The sequence below is a fragment of the Pelobates fuscus genome, chromosome 4 (genome assembly GCF_036172605.1).
Source record: "Pelobates fuscus isolate aPelFus1 chromosome 4, aPelFus1.pri, whole genome shotgun sequence".
In the NCBI taxonomy this organism is placed as follows: domain Eukaryota; kingdom Metazoa; phylum Chordata; class Amphibia; order Anura; family Pelobatidae; genus Pelobates; species Pelobates fuscus.
This window is the reverse complement of record NC_086320.1, coordinates 69,774,233-69,798,783: the sequence shown is the minus strand read 5'-3', so window position 1 is coordinate 69,798,783 and position 24,551 is coordinate 69,774,233. Positions and strand designations below refer to the sequence as shown.

Below are 24,551 nucleotides of genomic sequence, written 5' to 3'. Positions count from 1 at the left end.
AAAAGTCAAATAAATAGAAGCGTTTTAAAAAGTCCATTTTTTTTGGTGCTCAATAGTACATTTGGGGTGTGCACTTCATATCTGAGAGTCAATTAGAAGCATCAAATACTGCTGTCACATTGCAGTTTTAAAACCTTAAACTTTTTGGGTCCTACAAAGTACATTAGTGGGGTGCACTTCATATCTGAGAGTCAAATAGAAGCGTCAAATACTGTGGTTACAGCGCAATTGTAAACATTCTAATTGTTTTGGTGCTAAACTGCTAAATAGTAAATTTGGGGCCTGCTCTTCATATCTGAGAGTCAAATAGAAGCGTCAAATACTAGTTTGAAGCATTCTCTTTTTCTGGGTGCTAGTCTGCTAAATAGTAAATTTGTCACATTGCAGTTTTAAAACTTAAAACTTTTTGGGTCCTACAAAGTACATTAGTGGGGTGCACTTCATATCTGAGAGTCAAATAGAAACGTCAAATACTGTGGTTACAGCGCAATTGTAAACATTCTAATTGTTTTGGTGCTAAACTGCTAAATAGTAAATTTGGGGCGTGCTCTTTATATCTGAGAGTCAAATGGAAGCGTCAAATATTGCGGTTACAGCGCAATTTTAAACATTCTTAATTTCTGGGTGCAAATCTGCTAAATAGTAAATTTGGGGCGTGCTCTTCATATCTGAGAGTCAAATGGAAGCGTCAAATACTGCAGGTACAGTGCAATTGTAAACATTCTTAATTTCTGGGTGCAAATCTGCTAAATAGTACATTTGGGGCGTGCTCTTCATATCTCAGAGTCAAATAGAAGCGTCAAATAGTGCACTTGCGGCGCAGTTTGAAACATTCTTCTTTTCTGGGTGCTAATCTGCTAAATAGTACATTTGGGGCGTGCTCTTCATATCTGAGAGTCAAATGGAAGCGTCAAATACTGCAGTCACAGTGTAATTGTACACATTCTTATTTTCTGGGTGCAAATCTGCTAAAGAGTAAATTTGGGGCGTGCTCTTCATATCTCAGAGTCAAATAGAAGCGTCAAATAGTGCACTTACGGCGCAGTTTGAAACATTCTTATTTTCTGGGTGCTAATCTGCTAAATAGTACATTTTGGGGCCTGCTCTTCATATCTCAGAGTCAAATAGAAGTGTCAAATATTGCACTTACGGCGCAGTTTGAAACATTCTTCTTTTCTGGGTGCTAATCTGCTAAATAGTACATTTGGGGCGTGCTCTTCATATCTCAGAGTCAAATAGAAGTGTCAAATATTGCACTTATGGCGCAGTTTGAAACATTCTTATTTTCTGGGTGCTAATCTGCTAAATAGTACATTTGGGGCGTGCTCTTCATATCTAAGAGTCAAATAGAAGCATCAAATAGTGCGGTTACAGCGCAATTGTAAACATTCTTCTTTTCTGGGTGCCAAACTGCTAAATAGTAAATTTGGGGCGTGCTCTTCATATTTGAGAGTCAAATAGAAGCGTCAAATACTGTGTTTACAGCGCACTTTGACAAATTCCCATTTTATTTTGCTACTAAGAAGTACATTTGGGACGTACTCTTCATATCTGAGAGTCAAATAGAGGCGTCAAATACAGCGATTTTCTGGGTGCTAATCTGCTAAACAGTAAATTTGGGGCCTGCATTTCATATCTGAGAGTCAAATAGAACCGTCAAATATTGTGCTTACATTGCAGTTTTAAAAATTCAAATGCTTTAGGTGCTAAATAGTACATTTGATGTGTGCACTTCATTTCTGAGAGTAAAATAGAACCGTCAAATACTGCTGTGACATAGCAGTTTTAAAAATTCAAATTCTTTAGGTGCTAAAAAGTCAATTGGTGCCTGCACTTCATATCTGAGAATCAAATAAAACCGTCAAATACTGTGGTTACATCGCACTTTTAAAAATTCTAAATGTTTGGGTGCTAAATAGTACATTTGCGGCCTGCGGTGCATTTTTTGCAGTCCAATAAACTAAAAAAAAAAAATAGTTGACTATTATCGCCTGACATAAAACATCTCTTAGTTTGGTGGGTGAACGCAAAGAATGAGGAGAGCGTCAAATAAGGGACGTGGCCCTGGTCATGGTGCTGTTGGTGTTGGTGGAGCTCCTGATGCAAGGAGAGGACGTGGTCGATCTGTGCCAGCTACATGCACAAGTGAAACACCTTCCTCATGTGCGAGTACGTGACAGAACCTTCAGCGTTATTTGGTAGGCCCAAATGCCGCTCTACGAATGGTGAGGCCAGAACAAGTACAGGCGATAGTAGATTGGATGGCTGACAGTGCCTCCAGTTCCTGCACATTGTCTCCGACCCGTTACCCTGCTGAAAGCTCAGAGTTGGCACCTGCAGCCCTTGGCTACCTGTCTTTAACCTCACCCCCCTTGCAAATCAGCCAAGCAGTCTGAGCCACAAGTCATGCAGCAGTCTCTTATGCTTTGTGATGACTCTGCTGGTGGGTTTCCATGGGCCATCCACCTAGCCCTGCCCCAGAAGTGGAAGAGATTGAGTGCACTGATGCACAACCCCTTATGTGTCAGGATGTGGACATGCAAGGACCACCGCAGCACGTCTCTGATGATGATGAAACACAGGTGTCAACTACTGTGGCTTTCTGCACAGCTCTGCTTCCTCCTCCTCTACCACCACCTCATCCAGGCAGTGTAACACCTTCACCACCAACTTCAGCACAGCCAGGGGGAAATGACAGCAGGCTGTTTTAGAACTGATATGTTTGGGGGAAAAACCCCACACCGCGCAGGAGCTGTGGACGGGCATGGAACAACAGACCGATGAGCAGTTGTTGCCACTGAGCCTCAAGCCCGGCCTGGTGGTGTGCGATATTTGGCGAAATCTCATAGCAGCTCTGGGCCTAGCCGGTTTGCCGTACATCCCTTGCGTGGCGCATGTGCTGAATTTGGTGGTGCAGAAATTCCTGAAAAACTACCTAGATATATCAGAGCTGCTGCAGAATGTGCGGGCCGTCTGTGCGTGCTTTTGGAATTCTCACCCTTCCGCTGCTCGCCTGTCTGCGCTGCAGTGTAACTTCGGCCTTCCCACTCACCGCCTCATGAGACTGTGCGAGCAGCAGCAGGCGATAGTGGAGTTTCAGCTGCAGCACGCACGGGTCCGTCGCTCAGCGGAACACAGTTTTCTTTTTTTATATGTCCCAATATTTTGGGGGCTACCCCAATTTAAAAAATAGATATATATAAAACAGTGTTGGCTACCTCCTCCTCCTCCACCGCCGCTTCCACCTACACCGCCACGGTCACCGCCTCCTCAACCTATGGGTCACTTAGTATAAACTATGTACACAATAGCAGAGGCTTGTGAAGGCCTTTTCTCCATGCATCAGGAGTTAAGCATTTATCTATGCATCAGGACTGCATGAAATGCACCGCAGGCCGCAAATGTTCCTTTTTTTATATGTCCCAATATTTTGGGAGCTAGACCGATTACAAAAATATATATATATATAAAAAACAGTGTTGGCTACCTCCTCCTCCACCGCCGCTTCCACCTACACCGCCACGGTCACCGCCTCTTCAACCTATGGGTTACTTAGTATAAACTATGAACACAATAGTAGATGCTTGTGAAGGCCTTTTCTCCATGCATCAGGAGTTGAGCATTTCTCCATGCATCAGGACGGCAAGAAATGCACCGCAGGGCGCAAATGTTTCTTTTTTTATTTGTCCCAATATTTTGGGGGCTAGACCAATTAAAAAAAAAATATATATATATATATATAAAAAACAGTGTTGACTACCTCCTCCTCCTCCACCGCCGCTTCCACCTACACCGCCACGGTCACCGCCTCCTCAACCTATGGGTCACTTAGTATAAACTATGTACACAATAGCAGAGGCTTGTGAAGGCCTTTTCTCCATACATCAGGAGTTGAGCTCAGTTTGAACAATGAAAGAGAATACCCTGCACTCCAACCCTCTCTCAAATGGATAATTCTGGTGCTCCTCCTGACAGCCATGCTTTAGATTTTGATTTATGTTCTTCCAAAGCTAAAATCAAAGATTCCATCTAGTGCTAGTTTATGGCTTAGCTGTATTTTTTATTTTTATGTTATTTTAAGTGATTTCCCTATCCACATTTGTTTGCAGGGCACTTGCCCTACTCTTACCCCCATTTTACTTCCTTTTGCAGCCCTCTAGCCCTTTCCGGGACTTTTTTAGAGGCATTTTTGTGCCCAAAAGTTTGGTTCCCCATTGACTTCAATGGGGTCGGGGTCAAACTTGGGGTCAAGTTCGATCCCAAACCCGGACTTTTTTTCAAAGTTCGGCTCAACACACTGGACCCCAACAGGTGTCCGTTCAACTCTATTAATAATGTAACCATAACAAATATCCTTCTTGACCATATACCATACTATTTCAATAATATTGATTGTTAGAAACGTTGACAAAAATTTACAATTGGCATTTTTATTATTATTTAAAACAATAAAAACATTTGAAAAGATATGAAGTTGTAACTATTTAGTTGCTTACATAATGGACATGTATGAAAATCATATCTAAGTTATATGTTTGTTTGAACATTTAAGGTGTCAAAATGTTTAAAACAATGTCAATATAATTTGGCACTGGAAATTGACTTTTGCAAACCCAGATAACTCGGAAAATATAAGTTATGAAGATCTGAAGCATAAAATGTTAACAGCATTTTAATGACAAGTCATTTGCTTCAGAAAAAGGTATTATTTGTGTGGAAAAAAAAATTATCTAATAAAACATAGACTCCTGTGCCATCTGGCATTACAGTCTTTGAAATAGTTGAAATCACATTTAATTTTGCAAAATTAAATTTATTTTCGGAGCACTAAATCGCTGAATAATTTAGTTTGTGTTAATTGAGTTGTCTTGCTTAATTTTTTCCAGCTATCATTTTCAAAATTTGATATTATTGTGTTTAATTTCCCCAGATAATGCAAGTATAGATGCAACCTATTTGAGATTCAACTTGTGACATCTCTATGGAAATGAGAAAAGATGTGATTCACCTAATAACATAGCTTACAGAATTAAATAACTTGTCTGAGCTGCAAAGTCCATATATCACTTTTATTTTCTACATATTTTGTATCTTTGACACTGATCACCCCGGATAAACACTTATCATTAAAGGCACACTTTAAGCAACATAATCACTACTATGCATTGCAGCAGTTTTAATGTTTACAATACTCCTTTAAAGGGACACTCCAGGCACGCAGACCACTTCTGCCCATTGGAGTGGTCTGGGTGCCAACTCCCACTACTTTTAACCCTGCAAGTGTAATTATTGCAGTTTTTTATAAACTGCAATAATTACCTTGCGGGGTTAACTCCACCTCTAGTGGCTGTCTACTAGACAGCCACTAGATGGCACTTCCTGACTCAAAGCAAAGATTTTCTTTCCTAGAGCGTCGCTGGACGTCCTCACGCTGTGTGAGGAATTCCAGCCTCGCTCAATTCCCCATAGGAAAGCATTGAAAATCTTATTCAATGCTTTCCTATGGGGAGCGCTAATGCGCATGCGTGGCATTGCCGCGCATGCGCATTAGGTCTCCTCGGCCGGTGGGCAGGATCAGTCTCGCCCACTGGTCGACGCAGTCAAAAGGAGGAGCAGCGTGGAGGAGGAAGCAGCGACGAGGGACATCGTCGCTGCCTCAGGTAAGTAACTGAAGGGGTTTTCACCCCTTCAGCAACTGGGGATTGGGGGGTGGGAGGGAGAGGGATCCTGCAGTGCCAGGAAAACGGATTGTTTTCCTGGCACTGGAGTTTTCCTTTAATGGACTTTCCCAGGAATTCAAACGCGTGTTCATTAGTATGTAATTTGAGACATGTAGTTCTGAAGAATAGACTTTCACCGATTAGAATTTGATCATATGGGTAAAGTAAATCCCATTCTGGAGACCTGAAAAAGAATGCCTAAGCAATTCTAAATACGAATTTATGTTTCCACAACTTCGATCATAAAATCCCTAATCTATATGTAAAAAAAGCATTCTTAGTGCATATAAAAGAGCAATATAATGAAATATATTCAAGGATTTTGCAAAGCCATGATAACAAGTCATAAGTTTTATATATACAAGCATTATGCTTAAATGAACAAAATAGCAACAGGAATACAAACATGTATTCCTGTCACTATAGTGTTAGAAATGCAGTTTAGGCCTCGGCCCCCTTTGGCATGATTTAAAAAGGTAGCAAACTTACCTTTATTCCAGCGCCGTATGGGTCCGAACCTGCTCTACCTCCTTGGATGAGACCATCAAAACTGACAATCTCAGACAATCCAATGCTTTCCCATAGGGAGGCTATTGCTCATGCACAGCAAAATGCAGTGCTGCGACATTCAGCATCTCCGCATAGAGATGCATTGAATCAATGCATCATGATGATTAACGTTCAGCACCTCCATGTAAAGTGTAGATATGTTGAACATCAGTGCTGCACATTGTGCAGGACCAACCCAGGAAGCACCTCTGGTGACCATCCAGAACAACATTACGTTTTTCTTTAATAGTCCATAGTAGCAAAGAGACAAGGAAACAAATGAATGTTGGACAGAAAAAAAACAAAAAAAAACACAGAAGTGACATCACATGACATTATCACATTGCATGCAACATTAAATAAGGTCCTGAAGAATTCTCAAAGTTCAGGGGTTACTTTTACGTTGATCTTTTTGTCTTGAAATGAACCACGCAGCTTCTGTGCTTGTTTAGCAACAATTGCCAGCCTTGTCACCACTGCTACCCCATAAAGTGTAGGAAGGAAGTTGTCACAATGCATGTAGTAAGTATAATTGAAGGCAAGTCCTGAGAGCAGGCAGTCTCTACTTTGCAGTACAGAAGTCGGCCGTGTGTTGGATCCATATGATCGATGTGAGTGTGCACTGACCGAGTAAGTCCAGCATATTAGAACAAAGTGTTAGAGAGAGGAAATGTTACCATTTATACATACTACACTTCTTACAACACATGCAGTATCACACCTTTATACTCACCCCTACTTCCAATATATAGCTTCACACATACAGTCTGGCAACTGATTTGAGCTACAAGTAAGTTAGTGTTAATATGTGTGTGTGAAAAATGCAAAAAACTAATTTGAATGCCAATTTTGGCCAGTGTTTGTGACTAAGTGGCTACTAAAAAAGACTGGACATACTCCATTTGCAATACCTTGGGTTGTCTACTATTGCAAATGGTATGCCATCATCGGGGTAATTTTCATTCCTGGGCTACCATACGGTCTCAAAGGCCACATAACCAACCTAGTGAATTTCAATACGAAAAAACTGAACCGCAAGCCTTATATTTGACTCTGTAACTTTTGAAAACTATTAGTATTTCTAAACAGTAAAACATAGCACAACAATTATATCGTCCGTGTAAGTGCCATTTGTGTGTGAAAAATGCAAAAAATTTAACTTTCACTGACGATATCATCATTGTAATACATTTAACTGTTTTGAAACACTAATATTTGTGTTCAGCAAAGTCTTCCAAATAAAACAGTACCCCCATGTACAGGTTTTATGGTGTCTTGGAAAGTTTTTATTTACACTTTTTTTTATTTTTTTTCCCCTTCTCATACAAAGGCAAATACACCACAATTACAGGCAGCATTAGAATATGCACCGCACAGTGAGACAAATATCCATGAGAGATGTTATATACAATTAGAGAACCTAAAAAAACACTTCATGCACTAAAAGATTTTTCAAATTAAATTAGAAAAGGAGTAGGGAAAAAGGAGTACTATATAAATATAATGAGATATTATTCTACTTATGAAAAATGTTCTGTTTTGTAAATCCTAATTAGTTTGATATGAGATATATTCAAATTAAGTTGTATAGGAATACATGAATGTAAGTAAATGAGACACACACACACTTTTTTCTTCCTTCCTCCCCCTTCCCTCTCTTATATCTGGTCTAAAATAGAATAGACATATATTAATACACATTCCCCGCTCGTTCTCTAAACTGATCCACCCATCATTTTGTATCTCATGAGATGCTTGTTCCGTAAAAAAAAAATCAAATTACGGAACTTAAATTTAGGGCCTCCTGCCCTAAAATCTTTTAAGGTGGGACGTGGCCGACCGCCGAGCAAGATGGACGTCTGAAACTTTGCTCCGGCACGAGGGCTCCGCTATATTTATTATCTATTGAGCTGAAACACGAATATAGCCACCAAAACGAAATGGCAGCAACAAAAAGCAAGAAATCCACCTCTAAAGCCGACAAAATGAACTTTTTCGGGCACAAGCCTTCTCTCACGGCGGATCCGGTGCAAGCAGCCGCACATGAGGGCTCAGACCACGCTACTCCCAATCTCCCCCCTGTGGTGCCGGAAGACTCTCACCCCACAGAATGCCTGACCAGGAGCCATTTTGAACGGGCCATGGACAATATGGCAGAAAAACTAATACTCACCTGGCAAAAAAACAGCCAACCAAATCCAAAGGGAGGTGAGAGACCTCTCGGTCAGGACCTCCGCTGTGGAACAAAGCCACCGAGAATTGGAAGCTACCCAAATAACTAACTCGGAACAAATCCAAGTGCTTCAGCGGAAAATGGAGGCGATGGAAGAGCGCATGGCGGACCACGAGGACAGGGCACGGAGGAACAATTTGCGGCTCCGTGGTGTCCCTGAAACAGTGCTACCCGAAGATCTACAGGCCTGTGCGAGAGGCCTAATGAGGGCATACGCCCCTGACATTCCGGCGGGCATGCTTTTGGTGGATAGAATCCACAGAGTAGCGAAACCCAAGAACCTGCCGGACTCGGTACCACGGGATGTATTGCTCAGGGCCCACATTAAATAACTGGTCCTCCGAGCGCACAGAAGCAAGACGGACCCACATGACGACTTTCCCGCTGTACGTATCATGCCGGACATTTCTTCGGCCACTCTCCGTCGTAGAAGAGACTTTAACCGAACCACCACGGTGCTACGTTCACATGGCATATGCTACCGGTGGGGGTTCCCCACAAAATTGATTATCACCAAGAATGGGAAGACGACCTTTATTTTATCCCCAGAAGAAGGGTTGCAATTTATTGAGCAATGGAACCTACTGGAGGACTCATCTGAAAACCCACGGCCCAACAAACGCCGCCCGGGCCGCACAACACACGTGGACTAATATGTTCATTGGAAGTGGCGAGCATGTTTGCGCAAGTATCACGAACTGACTACTTAACCTTCTATTTTTAACTTTACCGCCTCAGGCGCTATATAATCGTATATATTAGTTACCTCTTAACCACCTCTGTGTATTGTTACCCTGTACAGATGCATGTATACTACAGCCTTGTATAATACCTTAGAAATGGCAGGCATGCTTAAAGCTAGCTCCATGCACTGTTCACCCATGTGTGTCTAAAGTTAACGCTCGAGAAGCTACTGGTTAATAATCCCCGAGGGCCTCCCCACCATACCGGGAAGGTTCCCCGGTACGCAGACAAACACGCTATAGCCCGCTGCTTACACTTGACCATTAACAAGGGGCTGTGTCCTCTTGAGTAGTCTCAGTTATAAACACGGAGGTATGCCACTCAGAGCACTAGAACGATCGCAGCACCCATCACTAACACTACACCCACCCTTTATGTAGGACATTGTCACCCAACGGGTGCCACAGCATGCAGGGAAGCTGGAACGAGCACTACAGACAGTGTACGACCTGTGGAGCACACAATACATATACGCCCACACGGGGGTCAACCAACTGCCCACGATCCGCCTCTGGTCTGGGCAAATGGCGCACATTATGGGGCATGAGCCATCACACTCACATGTGCTGTACTGGCCCATGATGTATAGAACACCCCCATACACCATACACCAGTGACCCGAAAGTTGCCAGACGGGATGCCCGGGAGGCATATCTGGTCCCCACCAGCGATGCCATAGGCTAATACATTTATACACCACCACCTTAGGCAGCACCCTACCACCTACTTCCAATGGGGGGGAAATATGCGAAACCCGAGAGATCCCGAACCTATACTTAATAGCCATTCTCAATGGGAATCGCCCACATCTATTACCACTCTTGTCTAATTACAAGGGTTACACTACCTGGGTAAAAAATGGAGGAAAGAAGGTGTTGTACTCCTGCACCGATGATGCCTGTATGGAGGGATCAAACCAACCTGGGTAAACTACATTAGCCTTACATGTGGTGACAAAAAGGGGAAAATTCAAACCTGCGGCGCCAGGTAAAGGCATGATACTTGCTTGCCCTTCTGTACTCAATATTCAATGTTACTTGTTATATGCTGCTGTTGCTATGTTTTTGCTAAGTTTTTGCTAGGTATTCTATTTAACAACCTCACTTCTAAGATTTCAGCTCTACCCTATCACTTAAAACGGAGCCCACTCAGCCACGTATTTGGAAGCTCCTGCTCCTCAACCCCACGGTACGACTAGCGTACCAGACCGCTGGGTCTTTGTAAAGCTCACCCTCTCTACTACGAGATCCCTCCCACCTCCCCAAACCACTCTGTTCCCCACCTGTCGACACCGCACCTACACACGTATACCAACACCCACAACACGCATGATCAACCATGATCATATATTCACACAATACCAGAGGTCTCAACACACCACATAAACGGCGCATGCTCCTAGATGATATCTGAATGTTTGGTGTTAATCTAGACAAGAACCATTACAGTTTTGCTCTAATAGATCTCTTTCACCATTCACTGGGATTTATATTATACTCTGTGTTCTTACCTTCTCACTTTCATTGTCCAATGCAGAAGTGGCTTCATCTAGAAGTAGAACTTTGGGTGAACGAATAAGTGCTCTGGCTATTGCTATCACACACACACACACAGAGAGACACACAGACAGTCTCACACACACACACACACACACACACACACACACACACACAGTCACACACAGGCAGACAGTCAAACACACAGACACACAAGCAGACAATCACATAGTTACCTCTGTTCCTTCTGGAGGCAGACAGGCAGTGCAGCTCCTGGATTCTGGTTGTGGGGGGGAAGCAGGGACTCCTTCCTGCTTCCCCTGCAGCAATAAGACGGCATTTTAGCTCCGCCCCCGCCGCACGCTAAGCCCCGCCCCCGCCGCACGCTAAGCTCCGCCCCCGCCGCACGCTAAGCTCCGCCCCCTCCGCAAATTTTTTTTTTTTTTTTTTTTTTTTGTTCTGCCATGTGTGAGCTGTGCGGCCACAGGGCGCCCCTTGCTCCATGGCGCCCTGTGCGGCCGCACAGCTCGCACACCCCTAAGGCCGGCCCAGCCTCCAAATCTAGGGGAGTCTCGATCCTGCTCCAAAATTCTTTGACGGTGGAAACACTTCGGGTCAAAAAAGACAGTCAAGGACGTTATATAATTCTACAATGCAGAATCAATGACCACCCTTACATCATAGTATGCCTCTACAGCCCGAATGACCAACAACGAAATTTCCTACATAAAGTCCTCAACAAACTACTTGACGATGCAACTGACCCCAAGATCATCTGCGGTGATTTTAACCATACTATGGACCCCCGCCTGGACTCGACCACCCCCAGTACATCACACAGACACATCACACTCAAGTCGAACGTGAAGGCATTTACTAAACTTATTCATGAAAACAGCCTATATGATGTCTGGAGAACAAGAAATCCCTCGGAAAAGGAATATACGTTTTATTCCCAAGTACATAAGACCTATTCGAGAATAGACCATATCCTTGCCTCCGGCATCCTGCTCCCTCACATAGAAGACTGCTCTATAGGCAATATAGTATGGTCAGACCATGCCCCTTTAACACTGTCGCTACACTCCTCCTACCAGCACCGAGATAAACCACCGTGGCGCCTCAATGACTCACTACTTTATGATCACACTTTCACAATGACATTACAGTCCAACCTGCAGAACTACTTTGAAACAAATGATAACTTGGAAGTCTCCATCTACTCTATATGGCAAGCCCATAAAACGGTTGTGAGAGGCCTGCTAATCAGCCGTGCGTCCTTCTTGAAACGCATGAAAGACAAGAAACACATAGATCTTCTACGAAGACTGAGGGATGCCATGACAGCCCATCTCCTTCATCCCTCACAAGCACAGGCAGAAGAAATACAAGCCATCACCAGTCAAATCAACTCACTATCTTTGGAAAAAACGTCCCACATCCTCTCTAAACTGAAGCTAAGGACCTACACTCAAGGCAACAGAGCAGGGAAATACCTGGCCACCCTGCTTAAAAAGCAACAAGCCCACTCTAAAATCCCACACTTAGTCACTGCCTCAGGTGATAAAATACATAACCCACAAGACATTAATGACAGCATGGCCGACTATTATTACTCCCTTTACAATCTCAAATCAGACCCGACGCTGCACCAACCGACACCGACAGAGATAGATGACTTTCTTGCGCACACTACGCTCCCCACTCTTTCCAACACGCAGAAAAACGCTATACAGTCTCAGGTCACCACTCAAGAAATCTTGTATACTATCGCCTCATTGCCCCATGGGAAGTCACCCGGGCCCAGATGGCATGACCAATGCTTACTATAAACAATTTGTGCCATTACTAGCTCCCTATTTGCAGAAAGTATATAACCACGCCATACAGACAGGTCAATTACTGAGCGAGATGCTGATGGCCCATGTTGCCACTCTTCCCAAACCAGGGAAACCCCCGAATAGATGCCAGAACCTCCGCCCCATTTCCCTACTCAATACGGATGTCAAAATCGTAGCAAAGATCTTCTCTAATAGGTTAACAAATATAATACCCTCATTGATACAAGCAGACCAGGTGGGTTTTGTGGGGGGTAGACAGGGAGCAGACGGTACGAGGAAAACCCTAGACCTACTATACGAGATTCAACGGAACAGGGCCCCTAGCGTCCTGCTATCTCTGGACGCTGAATTTCCTCCGCAATTCCTGTCCCGCGTAACAGCACTTTACTCCTCCCCGACGGCCAGAGTTGTCAATGGAGGCTTAATCTCCAAACCGTTCCTCATATCTAATGGCTCCAGACAGGGATGCCCCCTATTCCCTCTACTTTATATTTTATCATTGGAACCTCTTACCCAAATGATCCGAGATAACCCAGATATATATGGCGTTAAAGCCATGGGCCGGGAATACAAACTGTCCTTGTTCGCGGACGACATCTTACTCACCTTGGAACAACCGCACATATCCCTACCTAATTTCCACAACATCCTATCCCGATTTAGTGCTTGTTCCTACTATAAATTGAACGTCTCTAAAACCCTTGCCCTAGGCATAAATGTCCCGACCCAGGAGATGACCACCCTCAAAGCTAATTTCCGCTATGACTGGAGACATGATCACATTCAATTCTTGGGTATCCTCTTTACTCCCTCCACGGCCACACTACATAAAGCAAACTACACCAAACTCTTCACAGACACTAAAACCCTGCTGCATAGCTGGAGGGGTAAATATGTATCCTTGACTGGCCGAATAGCTTCAATCAAGATGGTAATCTTGCCTAAAATCCAATATTTGTTCCGCACGCTCCCTCTCAAACTCTCCAATAAATACCTAGAGGACCTACAACGCATCATAAACGAATATGTATGGGATAATAAAAAACCAAGAGTGGCTCTAAGCACGATGACTAAACCTTATGCCCAAGGCGGGATGGGCCTACCAGACGTAAAGAAATACTACAGAGCAGCGCAGGTTGCCCCACTTCTTGCAGCTTCCCAGTACAGAACTCCCTTAACGTGGGTAGAAATTGAGAAAGCCCATGCAGGAGGCCTCTTGCTCCCTACTCTAGCCTGGTTACCAATGAACCAACGACCCAAAATGTCGGAATTGCTACCAACAACTGCATTGACGCTCTCCATATGGGACAGCTACCGCAAGAAGAGAGGGGCAACTTCGCTCCTCTCGCCAGCAATTCCTATTGAATCGATCAGACAATTTATTCCAGACTTCAACTACAACCTCTGGCTCAGACATGGCATCTTCACACTATCACAAGTGCTACGAGGCGATGGCCTAAAACCCTTCCCCGATCTCTGCAATGAATTCCAACTGCCCACGACAGCGACCTTCTCATACATCCAACTGCAATCCTGGGTAAACCTTCATAAACCGCGGCAATCCGCAAGCCCATCTGACTCACACTGGCTTAGAATAACGGAAATTTGTACGAAGTCGAAACCGGCAACGAGACTCATCTCATTAATCTATACCTCAGAAAACACTGATACTCCTGCTAAACCACCATCCTTCAAAATGGCATGGGAACGTGATCTAGGACATGAACTCACAAACGAACAATGGATAGACATATTCCGAGACAACAAAAAATTGACCCTCTGTGCATCCCATACAGAACTTTCACGCAAAATTATGTACCGGTGGTACTTGGTCCCCTCGAGACTCAAACATAGCTACCCTAACCTTCCTGACACATGCTGGCGCTGCCGGGGGGACCATGGTACCTTCATACACATATGGTGGCAATGCCCACTTCTAAAACAATACTGGGCACAAGTCCGGGACCTAGTAATACGATGCACACGCATACACACCACCCTGCAACCGGAATTATTCCTGCTACTTCTGCTCCCTCAAATGCCTCGCAATCACACCAAATATCTGCTATATCACATCTGCATGGCGGCTCTTACCGTCATAAGTAGACAATGGAAACAAACAACCGCCCCAACGATCCACCAATGCATAGCAGCTGTGGAAACAACTAAGGCGTATGAACTTGCAGCACGGAAAACAAGACAGAATAACTCCTATTGGGCCACAGCGTGGACAATATGGGATGCCAATAAAGCAAGCTGAACTGACAACAACACGCTACGTGACCTGGATGACAACCTCCCTGATTGGAGGTGATGTGAAGGACACCACACTCACAGTGAATGGCCTATACTCACACACTCACGTATTTACCCACCCACCCATCTGCCTGAGCAATGCCAGCATACATACACCAAGCACACACCTTGCTATACACACACCTCACACCTACTTATCCTACATACACATATACTATCCTTCCCCAACCCATACCCTGTCCAACCTCACCCTACTGTTAAACCACGCATCCTGCACAAGCGGTATTACCCGCACGTCCAAACTACATATGACCCGAAGGGGTAGCAACTTGCCTAAATGCGCATACATAAGCGATGTTGTTAGGAGGCCTTGTGAACTCTGGGCATGCTGGACCTTCGGGCCTCTGCACTACTATCCTGTATTATTATGCATTGCACTATGTTACCTTGGATTACCTTGTATTATACCCATGTTACTCCACGATTATTATGTCATTTTGTGCAACACATTTAGATCTCTTTGACATACCAACTCCCTTTTGCTTTCTGTACCCCTTCCCCCCTGCCTTATATTGCAAAATAAAAATTGTCAAATTCAAAAAAAAAATCTTTTAAGGTGTTGTATGAAAGGTGGATCTGTTGTGGATCCTTTTTTTTTAAGGTTAGTATTTTTTTTTAATGTTTTTATTTGCAGCAGAGTTCACATGTTTATAATAGATTATTATGCTTAAAATAATCTCAGTCAATGCACAAGGACTAAATTCCAAATGTAAAAGAGCTATAGTTTTAACTCACCTGATAAAGGAAAGGATAAACATGTGTTTTCTACAGGAAACTCACTGGAGTGATTGTGATGGGATGCTGTTGAAATCCCCAAAGTTTCCAACGGTGATAATGGCTTCTAAACAAAGTAAAAAGACCTGTAGAGTTGCTATGCTTTTCTCAGATTACAAGTATACATATTATATCAATTCTCAGACGATGAGGGTCGAGATTTGATGTTTGCCTAATCAACGACATTAAGTATACCTTGGTAGATATATATCTCCCAAATAACACCCCGACTTGATTCTCGACAAAATGGAGCAAATCAAAGAGGGTATATGTATAATTGCTGGTGATTTTAATTCTATTCTAGAACCAAATATGGATTTAAAAAAATTCCTGCACGGATTAAACCAAACAAATTAGTTATCAAACAAGCTAAAATTTTTAATAATATACTTTTTCCTCATAATTTGTTCGATGTATGGAGACTAAATCACCTATTGGACAGGGATTATACCCATTTATCCAAAGTCCACATCTCTTATTCAAAAATGTATATGATTTGAGGAAACTCTCTACTTATCGATAAGGTTAAAAGATCAGATATTACAGACAATGTGTGGTCTGACCATAGTATTTTAAATATGGAAATTCAGAACATGTTTCTACAAATAAACAGAACTACCTGGAAGCTTAATGACTTTCTTTTGAAACCTGAGAAAAAAAACTTCAAATACTTGGAACAGAAAATAGAACATTTCTTTCTTGATAATAATATCCAGGACACATCCCCAATTAGTACTTGGTGTGCCTTTAAGGCTGTCATACATGGGCACCTCATTAAGTTACAGAGTAGACTCAATAAAATACAAGGTTTAAAAATATCATCCTTACACCATAAGTTATACAATCTGTCTGAGAGAAGTAAAATAATCACAACGAAAGAAATTATAGCTGAAAAAATTCAAAACCAAATCAAACAATGTTTGTTGAATCAAACGGCAAAAAACTTAGACAAATTACAATTTAATTATTATTATAAGAGCAATAAAGCAGATAAATTACTGACAAAAAAATTAAGAAAGGAGCATACAAAAATAATTTGCATTTAAATGAATAGAGGAATGTAATAGTCACACAAACCCTGTGGATATCGATAAATGCTTTCATGCTTACTATACTAAATTATATAATTTGACCTCTCATGTAAACAGAGAACAAATTGATAAGTATTTGAAAAGGATTTCTCTTCCTACTCTGTCAAAGAACCAGAAAGACGCTTAAACCAACCCATTAGTATAGAAGAAATACAATCGGTAATAGCCCAACTAGGAAAATATAAGACCACTGGTCCTGATGAATTTACCAATCAATTCTACAAACTATACAGTCACAAATTCATCAAAGCTCTGGTTGATATATTTAATAATACTTTCGAAATGGAACAATTCCCAGCCGAAATGACCAGAGCTAATATACCAATTTTGAAACTGGAAATCCCCACCGAGGTCTGAAATTACCGTCCTATTTCATTAATAAATATAGATGTTAACATTTTCGCTTCAGTTCTATCTAACAGACTAAAAGATATAATAGAGGAATGAATCCATCAGGACCAGGTTGGTTTTGTCCCAGGTAGAAACTCCACCTTTATTGTTAGAAGAATAGTGGATTTTTTTGATTTCGCTAAAAAGATACGCCTCCCCCTCCTGACTCTGTCACTGGACACTGAGAAAGCCTTTGACAGAGTCAGGTGGGATTTCATGGAGGCTACATTGAGGAAGTAGGTGTCAGGATTACTAGTTGGTCCAGCACGCAGAAATAGTAGCACACCTAGGACTAAGGATAACGTCTCACCGGACCTTAGAATGACTGGACTTAATGTACCCAAGAATAGTCAAAATACTTGCTAAGGTCAGGGATACAGAATGAGGCACAACAAGAAGGGAAAGCCAAAAGTCAAGGATACCAGAAATCAGGGAAGTCAAAATGAAGCCAAAGTAAAACAAACTGAAATAATATGATCAGGAACACACTCTCGGATAAACAGCAAAGGGAAACCATGACAGGGCAATGACAAAAAGGTAATATGGGTTTGAATAACCCTTCTATAATTGGCTCTGACAAAAAAAAAGTGCGTGTGCATCTAGGACATGACACCGCACGCACGTCGGCATCATCTTTGATGTGGACGAAGGTAAGTTCTTTATAAAAGTCCAGTCTGCAGCGGCTGGCATTCCTAAGCACGTCGCATCCGCTGGGGACCGAAACGGAGGGGGAACGGGTAGCTGCCTGCCAAGCCCCAGGTAAGTTAAAAACATCTCCGACGGTGTGGCTGCTATGTTTTCCTGGCACTTTAGGTTTAATAGGTAACTTTCCACAGGGCTGACGGGGTTAAAGCCCATTCAGCGACTTACCTGAATCCAGCGCTGAATCTGCCCATGCTCCTCCCCCGCTGACATCAGCTGGCGGGGGAGACCTAATGCAAATGTGCGGTAACAGCCGCGCGCGCATTAGACCTCCCCATAGGAAAGCATTATTCAATGCTTTCCCTTGGGGAAAATCTGATACTGGAGGTCCTTATGCAGAGCATAGGTATTAGCTAATTTCAAGCAGATGTATTTATTAAACAACATAAACTATCCAGTCACGCTTACTGGCAAAATGAAAACTACTTAACATGCCCAAATACAAAAAATAATCTTATTTTTTTCAAGAAATCTTTTGACATAATGTATCTGTAAAAAAATTTAAAATAAAAAAAGTTGGGCAGTGCAATCTCGTTTTAAAAATTAATCATATAAACACCATAAAAAACTTCATTTTGTGCAGAAAACATTAAAATCCTGGTAAAAGATCTACTAAAATAATACATACAAATGGTGCAGATCCAACATTTTACAATGTGCCAAAGTGATATATCCCATATCAAGTGCTACTAAAAATGCTGTATGTGATGACAGCAATACTCAAAACATACATCAATACTTATATGAATTGCTATCAATCCATTAAAAACTGTATTAAGCAGAGCCCTCCTGCTTCACACTGCTGTCAATTACAATCCGTGTCAATGCACTCACTTCTGGGTCTTGCATGGTAATGCTACGCGTTTCGCCCCGCCTCTTGGGGCTTCCCCAGACATCTCATGCAAGTACTGAGTTGAGTTTGTTGCTATCACACAATATACTTGAGTAGCACTTTTCATGCACTATACTACTTTATGATTATGATATGTTATGGTGAAATTATTTATATATTAATTTAGTGAATTAAAATTGATTGATATATTATAAGGGTAAATATTAGATGCACGACATTTTTATGTATTATATAATGTATCTGTAGATTTTGAGCAGATCCTTTTTAAAAATAATGAGCACTTCAAAAAATTCACTGTCTCTTCTAGCCACGATATTTCTACAATGTTACCATCTTCTTACGTTGTACCTTGTTATGTCAATACCTTATTAATTATTTTTATTGAAAGAGAAAAATAATGAGTATTCAAGGAAAGTACATAACATTTGATAATAGCCCTAAAATATTCATTCATTACATAGCAACAAATGGCAGATAATTTACCACACCTAAGCCTAAGCATGACTTTTACAGAAATATCTGGAATTTGCTTAAAATGACACTGAAGGCACCAAAACAACTTTAGCTTAATGGAGTGGTTTTAAATCATGCCGCTGCAGTCTCCCCTGCTCAATCCTCTGCCATTTATTAGTTAAATCACTTTGTTTATACACACCTAGTCACACCCCTGCATGTCACTTACACAACTTTCCTAAACTCTCTATAAAGTGAGATCTAATGTTCAAACTTCCATTATTGCACATTTTGTTGGATTTAGAATATCTTATCTCCTGCTCTGTAACTAGGCTGCTAGACCATGCAGGAGCCTCCTGTGTGAGATTAAAGTTTAATTTACAGAGCAGTATATAAAACATCTAAAGGAAGTTAACAGCTGAGTAAAAAGGAAATCAAAGCATCAGCAGAGATGTAGTCCACAACATCTAGTACAGGCATAGGCAACTTTCAGGCAAATGTTTTGGACTAAACCTCCTATGATGCTCTGCCAGCATTATGGGTGTGAGAGCATTATGGGGGATGTAGTCTACAACATCTGGAGTGCCGAAGGTTGCCTATCCCTGACCTAGAATATTGAAGGTTATATTTATGACTTCTTAAAACAGGTTAACAACATGTATTACATGATTTAATTGTATATGCTGGCAGAAAAAAAAATAAAGTGGGTTTAAAAACACACTCCAAAAACACAAAGCACTTCAGCTTACAGCTTGCTGAAGTTCTTTAAGGATTATCAGAGTGTACCCTCTTCTAAACTTTATAGAAATGCCAGTTTCAAGAGAAATTCTATGTTGTACCTCCCCATCTGTCAATGACATAACCAGGAGAGTGCTCTTCTTGATTGGCTTGACCCAAAAGTGGAAGGCATCGTACAGCACTGTGCAATGGTGAGATATGTGCAGCATTAGATTAAAGTTAAATAGAGCTTTGTTATTTTTCACATACATGGGGGCCTATATATCTAAATAACTAGGAAGAAACTCTATCATTATAAATGTATGTTTACATTTCTAACGCTAAATTCTGTTAACTAAGTATTAGAGTTTCCTGTTAGCTAACTAGAGATGTTCTAAACTTCTTAATAAGAGGAAACAATCATTTAAAAGCCAACTAAATGCTTACTATGTATTATTTACTAGCTAATACAAACTTCACATTTAGTGCTGCAGTACAGAAGGGAAAAATTGCAATTCTCAATCACAGCACTGAAGAGAAACATGACCACACAACACATACATTAAACACATTATTGATGATCTGTTCTCTATGTATTAGTTTACAATTTGTTATTGTACAGATATTTAAAAAAAAAAAAAATAAATAAACTTGATTGATTTTTCCAAACTGGAAATACAATTTTAGATATTTGAAGATAGCTTTTAGGTCATATATAACTCGCCAAAAACTAAATTCTGTAACTCACCAATGGTAAAATTAAGAACATTCCATCCACCGTATGCAAACATTCCTTGATAGAAGGCTTCTCCAAACTGTGATACATTTGGAATATCTCCATCAAATGCTCTCTGAACATTTTGTGTTTTTCCCATTGCCAAATGAACCAGTCCGCATATAGCTATTGCTGTGAGGACAATCATCTTCAGAACTGATAATATGTTTTGGATGACCACAATCCACTTGGTGTTTAGACAATTAATAATTCCTACTATCAAAATAATAACAATGGCTGCTGCCTTTTTGATTAGTTCTGGTGTATGGCATCCTGGGAAAAAAGGCTGAACAGCATATTCAGAGAACATTAAAGCATTAAGAGTGGTTACAGCAGGTCCCGTAAATAGAACTCCTGTCCATAAGAAAATAAATGCAGGCAATGAACCAAGACCCCTTTTAATATAAAAATACTCCCCTCCGCATGATGGAAAAGTGGTCCCTAGTTCTGCATAGCACAGAGCACCCAGCATTGAAATAACTCCGCATGCAGCCCATATTACCAATGAGATTCCGACATTTAGCTGTGAATATAGTAGCACTCCTCCCGGTGATATAAAAATTCCAGATCCTATTATGACTCCAATTATAAAATTAACTCCACTAAAAAAGCCAATGGTCTTTCTCAGGGTAACCTTACTCTCCATAGCGTTATTTGCCATTTTCTGCTACTCTTCTCTTCAACAGTCATTGCTTTAACTAATGTAAAATTTTAGTTTGATAAACTACAGTCAGAGATTTCAATCGTGTTTATTTTGGCATGAAATATACATTTTTTATCTCTTTTTTTTTTAGTTGGGTGAATTCCAAATCTCTAACATGAATTTGTGCACTTTGCCCTGTTCTTTATAGATATAGTTAGCTAACAAACAAGATTTTTAATGAAACACGTTTGAAAATCAGAGGATTGAAAATAATTCCATAACTGTGATGATGTGATTGTAGTGAAACAGATCTAAATAAACTAAAAAGGCAAATCTAAAACATATTACTACACTGAAGTAAGGCATATATGCTGACACACTGTCATACAAAATGTATAAAGTCTTGAAAATCTAGTCACTGGAGTCACCCAAGTGACCAATCCAATACAGCAATCAGTGGAAGGGATAACCCAATTATCATCCTCTGTTCTAATATGGGTCTTCACAAGTTTTCTAAGGGGTCTCCATACTGTGTAGATCATCACATTTTTTTTCAGAGAAAACACACATTGTTGGGCCCTGCTAGGTTGCTAGAGAGATCTATGGACCATCAATCAGTTGTTGTATTATTATTATTACCATTTATATTGTGCTAACATATTTCACAGTGCTTTACAATAATAAAATGTGGATACAAAGCATTGACATATAAAGTAGTGTTTACAGAGACAAAAGGTAAAGAAGACCCTGCTCAAACAAGCTCATCATCTAAGAGGAAGGGAAAGAAGAACCCGCTAGGATGACTATTTTGTCAAAGAGGAGGAGAGTATGATGGATGTGATGTGTGTGCTTAGTAATTAATATGAGAGTAGTAAATGGAGGCAATGTAGAGTAAAAAGAGAGAAATTGTTTAGTGGACTGCTGTGAAAATATAGGTTTTGTGTGGCGGATGGGAGCGATATTCTGATATGAGAAGTTAACTAGGAAGATGGTAAACTTTCATAAAGAGGCACATTTTTTTGTGATTTCTTAAAGGACTGGAGGCTAGAATGGAATCTTATAGAATGGGGTAGAGCAGGGCTGCCCAAAAGATAGATCCCCAGATGTTGTAGAACTACAGCTCCCATGGAAGCAGTAGTTTAAAAGTATCAGGGAATCTACATTTTGGGCACTCCTGGGGTAGAGCATTCCATTGAAAAGGGCGAACTGTTGCAAAGTCGTGTAATTGAGAATTAGCAGAGGTGGATCAAACAGAGGGCAAGAGAAGATCATTGGCAGAATAAGGGGAATGAGATAAGGATACTTGTGGATTAGGGAAGAAATGTAATGGGGGTAGCATTGTTAAAGACTTTGTATGTTGATGTCAGTAATTTGAATTGGATCCTTAAGGATACGGGAAGCTAATGTAAAGAGGGCCATGGGGATCTAACTGCAGCCCCCAGTAATAAGAGAGGTATTGGAACCATAAACACTTTTTATATCATATAATTTGTGTTAGTTTCATGTTTGCCTCTAATTTTTGCTGATCTCACATGTCTCTTTCAGAGTGTTTTTATGTGTGAAACATGATCAGAGTCTTGTTTTAAATTACTTCTTAGTGGGTACCACTTAAAATAAAATAAATGACAAAGGAGGTCTGATGTTAACAGCACCGATACCCCATGATGATGAATAAAACAAATATAAACCTAGCAAGCCCACTAGACCACTAAACCAACACAACACTACTATATATTCAAAAGCACAAAATCAATTGTCTTCAGAAAGATATGCTTTAAATGAATGAGTATAGATTAACTTTTAATTACAATTTCTTATGGACTTACTTATATTTAAATTGTGTATTAAGTCCAGTCTTTCCTGTCTCTCCCTCTTTTTGATAGTGATTTTTCAGTAAGCTGACTATTCTTTTCCAACTCAGTGTGTATGGATCAATGCAACTCCAAAGCATCAATCATTAATCTAACTGAACAGCAGACCGAACCACTCAATTCAGTGTAATAATATACAAATAATTCTGTGACTTAAATGACTTTACCCTGCAGTTCCGTATATAGATGAAGCAATTTGGTGCATCAAAGGCACCGAGGCTTCTTATGTTAGATGTAAATGCAAAACACTCTGCTGGGTCTCAGTTTTAAATAAACAATTGTATTCCACTGACAATGGAATCAAGACACATTTTTTTCCATATAAATCAGCATGCTATCCAGCAGTCAGGCGCCAATTTGAAAAGATTGGCTCTTATGCATTCAAACTATTTATAATAATTGAAATGGATTGAAATTGTATCAAAAAAAGATTTTGCTGTTAAAGAAACACAAGCTGAATCATAAAATATGCCCCCAAAGTATATACATGTACTGTAATAATAATGCTAACCTATAGTAACCTCTTTGCATTCCAATAAATATTATAATAGCCTCTTCAAAAAACACCTACCACTTTCCTCCATTAAATAATAATAATTATAATAGCTTTTAATAGCCACCAACTCATATTCTTCTGAATGTAATATTAATAATACCCTTTTATAACTACTTCCTAATGCTCTCTTGAATCTAATAATGCTTGTGCCTAGAAGGGTTTGAGGTACACCTCACTGATAAGCCCAAAACAAGGCTAAAATAAAGGTCTGGAGTTGCTGTATCTCTTATGTAGAGAGGAGGTGCTGGAATTCTGCAATGGGATGCCCCTCATGGTGGTATTAGTCTTGTACGCATGGGGTGTAGTGTTATGGGCATATGCAAAGTTTTAGAATGAAAAGTTGTATTTCCTAAACTGTGTACTTTCTCTTTAAGAGATTTTGCAAACTGACATGTTGTTAGAAATGGAACATATTGTTTTTTATACAATGGTGTTCAGATTTTAGGATGCCATCTTGTCCTAGGTTAGTGTAATTTTCCAAGTCAGGGAATTTCCCATGTCATGTGTACCCTTACGTTTTATACTAAACATAGATAAGATGTTCCCATGTAAAATGACCAAGTTATAGCCAAGGTCCTAGAATCTTTGCCTAGTTAAGGTAGGTCCTAGAATTACCAAATTGAAAATATAAGGTAGATATATGTGTACTTATTAATATTAGGACACAGAGGAGAGATTTAGGAGACAGAGACGCTGCTCCATTTTATCATGACTGAGAGGTTGACATGTTCAGGAGGGTATGTTATTCTATTTTACTGGTATTGCAGGCATATATTTGAATCTTATGAACTCTGCTATAAATTACTCTGCTGTAATTGATTTTATAT

General features: G+C 40.7%; 1 protein-coding gene across 1 annotated transcript in view; it reads right to left on the bottom strand.

Annotated features, from left to right (window-relative positions):
* LOC134608465 (solute carrier family 7 member 13-like) overlaps positions 1 to 21,325 on the bottom strand; it is a 46,177-nt gene extending 24,852 nt beyond the window's left edge. The window contains exon 1 of the mRNA XM_063451285.1: positions 20,628 to 21,325. Coding sequence (XP_063307355.1) covers positions 20,628 to 21,315 — 688 coding nt within the window. The 5' untranslated portion in view covers positions 21,316 to 21,325. The remainder of the gene's footprint in view (positions 1 to 20,627) is intronic.
* Between the last annotated feature and the right edge of the window lie 3,226 nt (positions 21,326 to 24,551).